The sequence below is a fragment of the Euwallacea fornicatus genome, chromosome 10 (genome assembly GCF_040115645.1).
Source record: "Euwallacea fornicatus isolate EFF26 chromosome 10, ASM4011564v1, whole genome shotgun sequence".
Classification (NCBI taxonomy): domain Eukaryota; kingdom Metazoa; phylum Arthropoda; class Insecta; order Coleoptera; family Curculionidae; genus Euwallacea; species Euwallacea fornicatus.
Genome location: NC_089550.1, coordinates 2112173 through 2125694, shown reverse-complemented (window position 1 = coordinate 2125694; position 13522 = coordinate 2112173). Strand labels below are relative to the sequence as shown.

General features: G+C 37.5%; 4 protein-coding genes across 11 annotated transcripts in view; 2 read left to right on the top strand and 2 right to left on the bottom strand.

Annotated features, from left to right (window-relative positions):
* fra (frazzled) overlaps positions 1-411 on the bottom strand; it is a 34747-nt gene extending 34336 nt beyond the window's left edge. For all 7 annotated transcript variants that reach the window (XR_010732521.1, XM_066286818.1, XM_066286821.1 and 4 more), the window contains exon 1: positions 175-411. Coding sequence is in view for 6 of the 7 variants with exons in the window: in XM_066286818.1 (XP_066142915.1) it covers positions 175-262 (88 nt within the window). In the remaining variant the exon portion in view is untranslated. The remainder of the gene's footprint in view (positions 1-174) is intronic.
* A 226-nt stretch (positions 412-637) lies between these two features.
* On the top strand, positions 638-2054 carry or (AP-3 complex subunit sigma-2 or). The gene is made up of 4 exons (XM_066286682.1): positions 638-878; positions 938-1029; positions 1087-1378; positions 1699-2054. The coding sequence occupies exons 1-4, from the start codon at positions 810-812 to the stop codon at positions 1819-1821; spliced, it is 576 nt and encodes a 191-aa protein (XP_066142779.1). The 5' UTR covers positions 638-809; the 3' UTR covers positions 1822-2054.
* Positions 2055-3274: 1220 nt separating this feature from the next.
* LOC136341569 (cysteine dioxygenase type 1) lies at positions 3275-4667 on the top strand. Of its 2 annotated transcripts, none has more exons than XM_066286702.1 (4): positions 3275-3667; positions 3729-3961; positions 4243-4403; positions 4460-4667. In XM_066286702.1, exons 1-4 carry the CDS (start codon positions 3423-3425, stop codon positions 4496-4498), a joined length of 678 nt encoding a protein of 225 aa, XP_066142799.1. In that variant the 5' UTR covers positions 3275-3422; the 3' UTR covers positions 4499-4667. The 2 variants fall into 2 exon arrangements, with proteins under 2 accessions (XP_066142799.1, XP_066142798.1); XM_066286701.1 differs by having other exon boundaries at positions 3281-3667; positions 4234-4403.
* A 133-nt stretch (positions 4668-4800) lies between these two features.
* Positions 4801-12470, bottom strand: LOC136341580 (DC-STAMP domain-containing protein 2-like). The gene is made up of 13 exons (XM_066286713.1): positions 12052-12470; positions 11829-11979; positions 11475-11634; positions 11157-11420; positions 9669-9882; positions 9290-9612; positions 9070-9234; positions 8773-9019; positions 8498-8719; positions 7644-8447; positions 7287-7593; positions 6926-7223; positions 4801-6873 (listed from the first exon to the last, which is right to left on the bottom strand). The coding sequence occupies exons 1-13, from the start codon at positions 12468-12470 to the stop codon at positions 6719-6721; spliced, it is 3729 nt and encodes a 1242-aa protein (XP_066142810.1). The 3' UTR covers positions 4801-6718.
* Positions 12471-13522: the final 1052 nt, after the last annotated feature.

Sequence of the window (13522 nt, the reverse complement as noted above, 5' to 3'; positions counted from 1 at the left end):
ATCTCCCACCCACACAATCAAAACAGGACCTTTAACTAGGTAAAATAAACATAAACAATTCAAGGGTATTGGCACTACCAATTTTTATCTTCTATTTATGATTATATAATGCACTGTATTGCAAAGAAACGACACATTTATACGAATTAAGCGATTTAAACAACATTTGCTTACCTTGTGTTATCCGCGTAAACGCAGTAGCTATCACCAGCAATAAAGCCCATTTACGCTGTAAACAAAACACATATTTTGTCCAACTCATGGTTGAGTACGCGCACAACAATTGCAGGTCTATTATTTCCTATCCATTGCCGATTTTCTTTCAGTTTTAATTCAGAAATATCGGATTATTTTCAAACAAACCCGCGAGCCCTTTTGGCACACAAGGACGCCATTTTACTACTGTCGCAGTTGCCATATCTAATTTTCAAGACACCCGTCAAGTTTTTCCCTTAATAAAGGAGTGGGGGAAATTAATTGTAGAAAGAGATAGATATATAACTTTTCTGAACGTATGCACCTATTTGACAGAATGAGAGGGAAGCACTCGAGTACATCACAGACGCTGTCGCCACCTATTGATTTGTCTTCAACTTAGAGATATGACTCGTGTACCTCTTGACACTAACAATGTCAACCGAATTGACACGTTTCTTTAATGTTTTTTAAAAACTTATCATTCATCAATTTTTTTCAAAAAGTTTTAATCCGTTTTCTCTTCAAAACCCCAATTAAATCATGAATAATCTCTAAAACCGTTACCTGGGAATTATTGTTGTCTTAGCTTTAAGTAAAATTTTTCTCATAAAATGATCAAAGCAATTCTCGTGTTCAACAACCATGGCAAACCTAGACTCTCCAAATTTTATCAATACTTTGTGAGTATTTAGTTCACTTCGCTGTAATATTCACTCATTGTGTTTATTCAACCTCTTAGCCTGAAGACATGCAACAACAGATAATCAAAGAAACATTCCAACTAGTGTCGAAACGAGATGATAATGTTTGTAATTTTCTTGAAGGGGGAAGGTAAGCTTTATATATAACATATCTCTATAGCTGGTCAATAATAAAACACTCTTTCAGTCTTATAGGCGGAAGTGACTATAAACTAATCTATAGACATTATGCGACTCTCTATTTTGTATTTTGTGTCGACTCATCTGAAAGTGAACTGGGAATATTAGACCTAATACAAGTCTTCGTTGAGACACTAGACAAGTGTTTTGAGAATGTGTGTGAATTAGATTTGATTTTCCATGTGGACAAAGTGCACTTTATCTTAAATGAGCTAGTCATGGGAGGGATGGTGTTGGAGACAAACATGAATGAAATTCTTACAAGAATAGAAGATCAGAATAAGTTGGAGAAACAAGAGGTAAGTTGTTTTTTTTGGTGGTTTTTGTGGTTGGTTTGACTAGCTTCAAAGTAGTGAAAAATCCCAAATTCTTTTAACTTTATAGAGTTGGGAAAGCCATTTTCAAATTACGCAAACCTTAGGTTTTGTTTACACTGATCATTTTCTTTAGTAAGTTTTTGATTATACTCTGTGACATTCTATTTGTATAACTCTGGTCTTTTTGCTATCAATTGCCTTTAACCTTCAGCTTGTGCTTCTGAGTATTAGTTGGGCTAAATGTTATGTGTTCTGATACACATATTAAGTGATCCGTATTGTGAAAAAATACTATTCCTTAGGCTGGAATATCAGCAGCACCCGCCCGTGCAGTCTCTGCAGTTAAGAACATGAACATTCCACAGCAGATTAAGGACATTAAACTTCCAGACTTGCCTCAGGCCATCAAGGATCTCAAATTCTGACCACAATTCGGGAACCAGTTTCAGAATTTAGATGTATCATCACCAGATCACCTTTCACCCGATGCTAGGTTCCTTTTAGAAGATCCATCTTCAACCAGATATACATAGATAAATCATTATATATGTTGTGTTTGTCTGTAGACCTAAGACGTGTGAATACTACGTGTTTGAAAAGTACGATTTATTAGATAGATTTATGCAGTATGTATAATAAAGAAATTTTGTTTTTTTAATGTGTTTGTTTTATTCTCAAACGTATGTGGTTAGAAATATTTAAGGTAGTATTTTGTTAAATTCTTGTTGAGCTACGCTGTAAAAAGATCATCAACGGATTTTTACATAGACTATTGTGGCTTTGCAATTGCAAAAATTCTATTGAGAAGCTTTAAACTATTGAGTTCCATTATGAAGTCATTTTTAGTGACACCTTGGCGAATTAAAAAGAAACCATTGATATGCTTAAATTTTGTAAAAACCCAATTTAATAAAAACGTTTTTTTTTCATAAATTATCACATAGACCTTCATGGAAATCAGTTTATGATAATTTCAGAGATTCTTTTGAATACTTTTAAAAAAATTGTATAAACGTTTTTTGACTGTAAATTCTTCAAGACTTGTGGCAGTCTGATGCAGTTTCTAAAGCTGTTGGATATGGAATACTTGAAAGAATCACGTTTCTTACCAGATTGTCAGTTTAGATAACCCAAACTAATCTGAACTCCATAAGGTACCTACAGTTTTTCTATTTTGGCTCTGAAAGTCTTATGGTAGTTACATAAGCATGGAAAATTATGAATCTAATTTTCTGGTGGTGAAAATATAATAGAGGATTTGGAAGTTGAGGAATTCTGGCTAACGACATAAGAGGCGATAAGTATGAAGGTGTAAGTTCTAAAAAAAGTACTGATATGCAAGGTGTACTCTAATGGGCATATTACGGCGATATAAATTAAAGCTTTGTCGGTTCACTGTAGGTACTTTCTCAATAAAACCCTTTCCTTGATCTTACTGATATCTCCGGTTTGTATTCACTCCCATGAACACATTTTGATTTTCTTATTTGCTCTGATTAAATTTAATTGCCTAAAAGATCATTGTACTCCAAGGAAAATAAAACCATCCTTCAACATCCAAATAAGACACTTTCCAACTGCGTTCATTAACATATAAAGTGATAGCAAGTTAACGCACAGTTCAGGTAGTTTTAATGATAAATTGGTTTGTATAAATAAAAGTAAACACCTGACCAATTATCCATTGTGAAGGGGTCTTTGTGAGGGTTATTGCTGAGAATTGCAAAATACATGTAAGGAGATCAGGTGAAGTTCTAGCCTGTTTAACACCTGAGAAATTGGTTCGAATTAAGACAAATATGGATTGTTATCGGTACATAACAACAATAATTATCCTTTATAAGTGCAACTTCTGTAAACAGCAAAGATTCACTGATTGTCAGTCTCAGGAAACGAAATTTCAACACAGTTTTGACCCCAAGCTTGATTATCTTTTTTATCAGCCAGCAGTAAGAAGCGTACGTCTTAGTTCAGTGGTTGAGTCTTTAATTGATGGTCGGAAAAATTGTTGGAATCAATCACAATAATGTCTTTAATGTGCTTCAATAATAACGATACACAGGAGAGCAATGAGCTTTTTTGTGAAATTAAACTCAGCAAGTATCTGGGAAAGTCCCTTCCTGAAATTCGATCTTTGGAAGATGTAATCAGAGAATTGAACAAAATCTTCAATAGTGATAGTGTCAACGTAGAACTTGTGCATTATGTGATCAAAAGTTACAAGAGTAATCCCGTGGAGTGGAAGAAGTTTGCCAAGTTTGATAGACTTAGGTAAGTTGATAGGTAGTTCCCCGTGTAAGAATACACATTTCATTTGATTCGTTTCTCTTAGATATACAAGAAACCTTGTAGATGATGGGAATGGGAAGTACAACTTGATGTTGCTTTGTTGGGGGGAAGGTCAGGCGTCCGGAATCCACGATCATGCCAACTCGCACTGTTTCATGAAAATGCTTCAAGGATCTCTGGAGGAAATCAGGTATTCTTGGCCTCAGAAAGAGGACTCTGAGTTAGAGGAGATAGGCAGGAGCAGACTCAATTTGAATGATCTGTGCTATATTAATGGTAAGCTGTTTGGCAATTCAATTGGTCTTTTTTATAGCGGAGGGGAATATTTTTTATCATATATTTATAGTATTACATACGAGTTTATATGTTGCTATGAATAGGTGAATCGATATATATATATATAAATCTAGACAAAAACGCAATAACTATATTTGTAAAATACTACTCGTGCTGTTTTTCGAATAACGTAACTGTTTTTATCTTTAAAAATATGGGGCAAGCATAGACTTTGGTAATAATGCAGTAGGTCAATAATGCAGTGATTACAGATTCTTTAGGTTTACATCGTGTGGCAAACGTTTCCAGTTACGATACTGCCATAAGTTTACATCTATATTGTCCCCCTTACGACCGATGTACGATTTTCAATGAGAAGAATGGAAAAAAGGCTGCAGCCCAAGTCACTTTTTATTCCATGTTTGGAAAAAGGAATAAGAAGGCATGGAGATGTGCATTCGAATTCCAGTGTGATGATTTACCAAGCGTTTTTTTCAGGAACCGGTTCAGATAAGTGCAATTCCAGAAAACAGTTAGATGTTCACTAATTTAGTCGTCATCCCTTTGTGTGAGTAATCATATATTTGGTTAGAAGGGCATAACTGAGGCGGAATCTTATGCAGAAAAAGGACGAGATTTTGAACAATTACTGTAGCGTGATTTTGTATAAGCAAATTAAAATAAAACATACTAAAACTCGATAAAACTCATTAGTGCACAAAACTGTCTTAAAGCATCATAAAGGCGTAGCGCTTTAGGGAGCCATTTCCCGATATTGTTGCGTTGAATAATCCCTAGAAGTTTAATCCCATAGTTCTGAATCATACCGTGTTCTTTTCCTATCGTATGTTATTGAATACGATATTTTGTTCTCTGTTTCACCTCATTTTTACCCATGTAAAGAACTTGATAATGACCAATCTGTAAATTTTGTTTAAACGTATCTTTGTTCAGAATAATTATTTATCGTATCAAATATAACTTAAAAAAAAATCTATTTCTATCTACGTCTACAGTGACAAGAACAATCACCCTGCTGAAACTCATCTTCATTGGAAGGTGTCTTTCCCCCTTTTCTCTTCAAAATGTCCTTTTACCAATTTTCCGAATCGAGATTCATGATCCAACGTCCCTGTTTCGGCTGCCCTCCGAATATCTCCCTCTCCACTCCCTCTCCAAACTTCCTCTTCTTTCCCGCTCCACCAAACTTCCCCTTGTCACTTTTCGCATAGTAGTTGTACCTATATTCTGTAAAGCAAGTCTTCCCTTTTCATTTGATAAATCTTCCTTAAAATCAGCTCTTCAGTCTCACTGCTCTCATCATAGTTATTGATCTCTCCAAGAGATTATTCTGTTAACTTTTATTTTCAAACTCCAACATCACCCTTTTCACTCTGTTCCTATTGCGAGAGTGAAGAGTATTTTGGAACTCATGGACTAACTGCAGATCATGTTTATTGTTCCGGAAGGAAAGATAATCGAGAACCTGTTCATTCCTTTGATCTCATCTTTGAAGGTAATAATAATATGAGATCTGAGGACGGTATCCAAATGAGGTTGATAAATGAGCATAATTTTCTACATTTTTATTTCTTCTAAAAAAATAATAGAGACAGCATTCGCATTGTTGTAGGTAAGCCCTGTGATAGTTCGGGGGACGTAGTAGTCGGAGAGACTCTGTCCTTATATGAGGAGGTGAAAGGTTCTCTTGTAATTCTGTATCGGTGCTGTTAGTACCGTAAAGTACAGTAGTAGTAATTGCCTGGTAAGCTGCGCATGTCCTCTTTGTAACTACTTTTCGAGTGTTAGAGAGTTGAGTTCTATTATACCTGCAGTAGCTGAATATTTCTGCACTCTTAGGCCTGATTTGATGGCTCTGTGCCATGGGACAGATCGAACATTTACTGGGATTTTTACTTCTCATGTGCTTTCTTGTAAGTCGTTAGAATAATGAATTGAAATTTCATTCGGCAAAGTTGATTACTCAGACTGACCAGAATCTGGCATAGTGCGTCTCACTCTCTGATTTTCAAAAATATAATTTTCTGATGTCTACTGAGTCTTATCACTTGCCGAAACTAGCTTCCTGTCCCGCTCTATATAATTCCTATTCTGATGTAACGGAAAACTCTAATTGGTGTCCAGGATTTTATTCCGACATCATAGGCTCCCCATTGTTATTTCTGGCTTTTGTGTATATTATAAGGTTAAGATGGGTATCCTGAGAGAGACTCCTTATTGTAGGATTCTACGGAATTCTATTGTGACTGAAATGCTGTTAATATTGCAAAGATGCAGTTTCGTTCAACGATGTGGCTTCAGCAGGTTCCGCCTCAAGTTCTCGTACTATGGACTCTTTGCTTCTGCGCAAATCGCAGCTGCTTGATTTCTTGGTTCTCAAAGCCTGCTCTAAACTTTTTTTTTCTGCAAAGATGCAGTATTCACACTCTCTTCTTTTACCAATTGATCTACTATGACCTCTTTCCAATTTGTTGTACTTTTTAGTTCAACTAGATTTGGTGATTCTTCTTCTTCTTGTCCAATATTCCCTCCTTCTACAGCACTTTCAAAATTCAGATTGACCTCACCTGATTCTCCTCCAGCAGGCGTTGCGATTTCTTTAGGAAAACTATTCCCGAACAGATTTATGCAAATAGTTTTGCTTAGCCTATTCTCATATGATAATGGGGTCCCATGCAGTGATAAAGCTGACCTTACAGGTTTTCTTGAGATTTTAAAATCAGAGCTTTCTTCCCTCTAAATCAGTCGATTTTCACCATCAGCTGGCATTGAATTGTTACTTTTCATCTCCTCAATGTTAAACAAAACTTGCGAAATAAATTCTTTAGAGTTTACTGATTTGGGTTTTGAAGGCAAAGTTAAGGTGGAGAAATCTTTCAATTTAGGCCGGGCTAAAATTTAGTTAGGTGATGAGAGCGAACAAGAAAATAAGAAATAAGATACCTCTGAAAATCAACTCACTTTTTGCATCAGAAGACCCGATTCGTTTGGCTGGGCGCTGCCTCCCCAGGCGGTTGTTGTTCATTAGGGAAGTGCATTGCCCTCCTCTGATCCTGTTTTCGCCCAGAAGCGCCTGATCCTCCCCACTGCCACTGGAAGAGTCCAAGGGATAAGCGGGAGAATCGTCTATGTCTTCAGCCAGAGGGTTCCAATCTCGCTTATTGTAGTTTTGTAATGGATCCTGGGGAAGTTCCTTTAGGTCTCGATTATGCAGAGGAAGATAAGATTTTTCTTTATTGCGCTAAAATTTATTTATATCACATGTCAGAAACTTCAGAAATTACCTGAGAAGCCAGGAAACTACCTTGGGAAGTAGTTTCTTAAACATATTTGCTATTGAGGATCTTTCCTCATTTTGCTGAGACTGCCTACTCTCACAAGGTATTCTACTCCTCTGATAGCATCTTCTCACTTTCCCTCTCAGAATTTTATTAAATTCATAGCTGTCCATTGAGTTGGGAGAATCTGGAGTACTGTCACGAGTCCTCACATTCTTCGTTGTCTTCTGCATCTCTGAAGGGGAATTCTCCAAGCTGGAGAGTAGTGACGAAGACTCCAGACTTTTTCCTGAGTAAGATTCGCATACTTCTTGGTAGCTCACATAGCTGAATCTACACTCAAAGCAATAACCAAAATTCTTCATTAAGACTCTTCAACATACCTGCTACTCAAAACAGGATTATCACAACTACATTTTTGCTCCAGACAAGACAAATCCAGCATAGGCACAATCTCCACTAATTCCTGTTCTGTCTCAGTAACAGCCAAAACCGCTGATCGATCCTCCACATCACTGCATTTGCAAAAGTTACACTCTGATTTGATTCTGGGCGATATGGTGCTTCCAGGTTCTTCCAGTTCAGAGCAAGTGCAATAAACTTTCTTATACATATAATCTCTGGGGACCCCAGTGACCTCTGCTCGTTTGGAATATGAGGAACATTGACATTCCGAATCTTCGTTGTCTTCTGCTATGATTTGTAGATCTACTAAAGCTGAATCTGTAGCTGCTTCTTCTTGGGAAGTTGTGACGTCAATACTAATGAGAGCGGTATGTCCTTCGGGTACTCGTATTTGATCGTCCAAATCCATGCTCAAGAACTCTTGTTTTTCGTTGAAAACCTCCATGGTAACCTCGTCAGCCATTGCTTGCATTTCTATATCCCTCCATGCTATTGTTTCTAATTGGAGCAGTTCTTTTTGAACTTCATATTGATAAGAATAGGAGTAATCTGTGGAACTGTCACTTTCATCCCCTGATACTTGTTCTTTCTTTTCTTCGTACTCCTCCAGGAATTCCTTGTCAGTTTTATTTAATTTCTCATCTGAAGTTTCACCGATGTCCTTTTTAGGGCATAAAGGTGCCTCTTCATCATCCTTGGACGTCCCGCAGAGGAGCCATTTAGGGCATTTTTGAGGCTTTTTCCTAGGTTTATCTGGAGGCGGTTCATCGTCGGAGGAGTCCCTAAACACAAAAAGTTTTTTGTGTTGACCTATTACACAGCACAATCATACTTCTCCTCTCGGAATTCATCAAGATCTCCATACTCTGCAGGTGACAAACACACGGGACAAATATTCTTCAAATCTTCGAAGCATTCGAGGCAAAAAAGCCCTGGACATTGTGGAGTTGAACACCTCACAAAGTTGGATTTATCTTTCTCCCTGAAGACTTGTCCGCAGAGGAGGCAGGTGAGCTGCAGATCATCACCTAAACAGATTCTAAATATGACACATCTACAATGAAATAAGAAAATTAGTTCTGAATCGCCTTAAATGACTTGTAAAACCTCAATTGCGATCTCAACCACTCCTTGGAGCTGATCTCATTCTCCCTACTCTTCGTTCCAAACTTCCTCCTTAGTTTGCGTCTTGCCAAAAGAAGGAAAGTGGTCCTGGATCTGAGGATGTGGTTGTATAGCCAAATGGTGCGCTGTTTTGCTCTGAGAGGATGGTAGTACCCCATAATGTAGTTTCGGAACCTTAATCCGTAGGGTTCTAGTACTGTGAGAATCCAACAAATTCCAACGGTGATTGCTGGAATTGAACACATTTCAACAGATACCTAGAGAATATAGCATTTTTACCAATCTGAATGTATCGATCTAAATCTGGAGGAATTGGGATTGGAAGACATGGTACAGTATCTATTTCGAGGTTGAGCCCTATTGGTTGGAAAGCATTGACGATGGCTCGTAAAAGCATTGCCAAGAAGCCTTCCCCAGATACATGAGCCATTGGGAGGTTGGGAGCTGTAATTCCCCTTCTCAAAAATTTAATAATTAAATGTCGACCTCAAGATTGAACCTTCCACTTTGGACTGATAGCGGGCATGGCGGGAGATCAAAGAGAGCATCCAATATAAGCTATAATCAGCAGCCATGTGAGTTCCAAGATTCACACAAACAGTCATCAGTTTGATAGTATTCTTGAACAAATTCCTCCTCTCAGTTTTACTGAGGCTCTCCGACCTCATGGAGACATACATCGTTTTCTCCATTCTTGTTAATGGTAGCACAGTTTCTTTGTTAGATTTAGCTCTCCTTTGATCAATATCCCTGAAGTATTTGGTGATATACACATTGTCGAATCTTTCACTCGTCAGGTATTTGAACCGGTAATATGCCACCCTGTATTGGATAAGTAAGGAGATAGATAGTATCTGCATCGATTTATGGTATCTTACTCGAAGATGAGATATACGAAGAAAAGCAGGCTGGCTAATGTCATGAAATTGAAGAAAGCCACTATGTCCCTGCTTCGATCTTTTATTTCAGCTACAATCTCCTTGGCTATTTGGGTGACGCTTTTAGAGGATACGGTTTTGTATTTGAAGGAATGGGAGAATCTGATTTTGACGTAGAACATGGTCTTGATGTGACGAACAAACGTCTTCATTTCTGTTGATTTATATCTTAGATAAGTAATGATAGATAATCTTAGTTGTCGGGCAAGTCGATGTCGTTTGAGGCATAGTAAAAATTTATTTTAACTGAAGATTATGCTAAACTGACCCAAGATATCAAATACGTGAATTAACATTCCTTTTACCATTGAAAAGAGGATGCGCTTTTCTAATAAAGGAGTCCTTGCTCAGAAATATCAATTAAAACAAATTTATTTTTCTTCATATGGAAACTGAGCACGCATACATTTCTCAAAATAAGCTAGGAAACAGGGACAATTGTTGAGAAATCCTCATATTGAGGAATGGACCGATGTGTAACTCTCATGGACTGGCCACCATAATGATCCGACTTGAATCTTATAGCGCACGTATGGGATATGCAGTAAAAGCAACTTAATCCGCTCATGGCGGATGCTCATAGCACTTTGGCTCTTCAGAACATTCTTAAAGAGGAGTGGCATTTTTGCCACAAGACGCTATAAATATAACGATTCTGACTATGCCAAGGTGTCGTTGTGCTGTTATTAATGCTTGTGATGGTAACACGACGTACTGAAGAAATTTTATTAAAATTTGTTGTCAATAAATGTCATTATATCTATGAAGATTATAGTTAAAAATATGGTTGTTCCTTTAAGATTTTAGAGCAGTTTACATGAAATATGAAAAATATAAAGTTTTGCAAAAATTCAGAAAAATAGAAAGTGCTATAACAAGAACCTTTTTATCGACAAAAAGTGTATGAAATTGTCTATTAAATCGGAGCTCGTTCAGCAAAATTGATTAAAGAGGAGAGTGCCCTCGTTGCTTAAAAACTATGCCTGGTTATAAGGTAGATGTTAAAACGAACAGTAGTATGAGAAGATTTTTTTGCACTAAATCATTTAATAAATTGTAAGGGTGACCCATCGTCGGATTCAGAAAAAAAGTAAAATTTTTTGACTATAAAAAAAAACAGAGTTGAGGATGGTTTCGAAAGAGCGAAACGTCGAAGCGACAATCTAAAAACGCCATCTGGTACAGAAGAAAAATTGGTAATGAGAATGCCAAATTTACTGTAACATATTTTTTGAAATAAAATGAGAAAACAGCGAAAAGGAATCGCGAGAAATCGGCTTTTCTCAAATAATTTTCCAAATTTGAAAACATGATTTGGCATAACACAGAAAGACGCAACTTTTCTCTAATTTAACCACCTTCCCATCATTTATGATTTACGGGATCTCTGTAGAGTGCATCCTTATTCGAGAAAGCCTGTATACTTACTTCGAATGATGACTCCAACGACAGAATTACTAAGAAAGTCCACCATCATACAAATATAGTCGAAGATCTTTACGATATAGCAAACAGCTTTGACTATGTATGACAAAGAACAGAGCCAATTAAACAGGGGCCCTAGGGAGGCATTGCAGTCAGCTATAGCATTATCAAAGACCCTGGTGCATCTTTCGAAGGGGGTCCCTAGTTCTTTGTTACAGATATTGATGATTTTTCCAAGGAACTCAAAGGCGGATTTGATTACTCGAACTAAAAAAAGATTCTTGAAGTTGAGGCCAAGTCGTGCTCATCAGAGAGCGTTACCAATGGACATGACAATTCGCTTGATTTTCATCAAAATCTCTTTAATTTTCTTAACAACTTCTTTCACTGTTTTGACCACTTTCTTGATTGCTTCCTTGATGGCCAGAAACGGCTTCTTAACGACGTCAATTATTTGTTTCACGGCCTGTTTTAATTGTTCCTGCAAATTAGGCCGTCATGAGGCAAAGTGGATCTCCGAACCGACGCTTTTGGATGCGATTCTAATGAACTACTACCACGCTTTAATTTAATAGAAATTTCTGCGTTTTGTGAAGAAACTTCAAAAGGCCCAATTAAAGTAAACTCGTTGACCTATGGAAAAAGTGCATGTGCGTCATCGGATGAAGTTCTCACCTGTCCACAAGCCAAAGACTCGCTGAGAATACCCATATTATTAACGATGTTTCGAGTGGGCCCAGCTAAAGCTAACACGAAGGCGTAGGCTAATAACGCTTGCCTGCCCCTTTTCGAGAAGAACTGAGGTAGAGCCAGCAACACAATGCACCTAAAACATAGTTCATTTTGAGCCATTAATCGTTTAGAGGTTTAGATGGTTAGCCTTGAAGGTACTCCTCACCTAACCCGAGTGCTGAAAGCCAAACCAATGGTCAAAACGCACCCTAAGGCCGAGCAAATTAGTGTCGCACTTGTAAGCTCAACGTTTAACTGAAAAATTAAAACTATATACAAAAAGTAGGTGAGAATGACCCCTGCGACGAAGCCCAGGACGCTTTTAAGGACGTAGTTCTCGCAGCTGCCCTCATGCCCCAATTTGTAGCAGGTCCTGTAGCCGCACGAGCCCTCCCCTCGGCTGACGATTCTCTTGCAGAATCTTTTCACTGCTTCTTTTAAGTCGACTCCAATATGTCTGAACTGGAACTTTTTCCTGTGATTTTGTTCTTCGTCGGCTTTTATAGCTTCGAGTTTTTCTTCAATCAGGGCCTTTTTCTGTCTCTTCAGTGTTCGAGCAGTAAGTATGAGGTTCACGAAGGCCATAATGTTTGACGATTAGAGATGACTCACGTGGGAAAATGTCACCGTGACTTTCCTGACATTTTTGCCCATATTCAAAATTCGCCTTTAGAACCAGTCGCCCAAATCCTCCCCTCAACAATTAAATAATAATTTATTAAAAATCTCCCCAAGTTATCGCCGATTAATCCCATGGACACTCACTTTCATATGAAATGCACCACCCAGTAATAATAATAATATTTAAATCTTCTAATTTTGGTAAAGTAATGGGTCATTATAGAGTATCAAATGATCAGAGTTCCAGTACAAAAGAAAGAACGGCAACGGTTTTTTTATCAGGAATTTTCTAGATTTTTTATCCATTTGTTAATAATAATAATAACAATAATAAATAAATAAAATAATATCTACATGGAAATATCAGTTACTTTGTTGTTACACTCCTGACAGGACGTCTTAAGATGCCCCCAGTGCGACAGAGTCGAAATTCCTCCCACCTCTCGGATTTTGATAGAGAGCGAATAATCGGCATGAAGAAGGGTGAACTTCCTGTTCATGAAATTGCCCGAAGAACGAATAGGAACCACACCACTATTGCGAGAATATGATCTTCGTGGTCTGAAGAGGGGATTCAGCAACATCCTCTCGGCGCATCGCATGTTGCTTTGGCCTGCACGGTCGCTGGACCTATGATCTATCGAACATCTTCGGGGTATGATCAATCGAAATTTACCGAGGCTTCTAAACAATTTGGACAATCTACGACATCACCTTGAGGTAGCATGGAATGAAACACCTCAGGAGGATATTGATCGTTTGTTGCAAAGCATGCCACGAAGAGAACATTATTAACATTTTAATTAATTTTTTTTTTATAGTGAAACTCTGATCATTTGATGCTCGGTCACGAAGCATCACTTTGCCAAAATTACAAGACTTAATTATTATTATCATTATTATTATTATTGAGTGGTGCATATCATATGAAAGTGAGTGTAGTTTCATCAATGAGGAGATTTAATTTCATGTCTAAGTGCATTTTAGTAAACTTTTTCTTTATGAATTACGCTTCA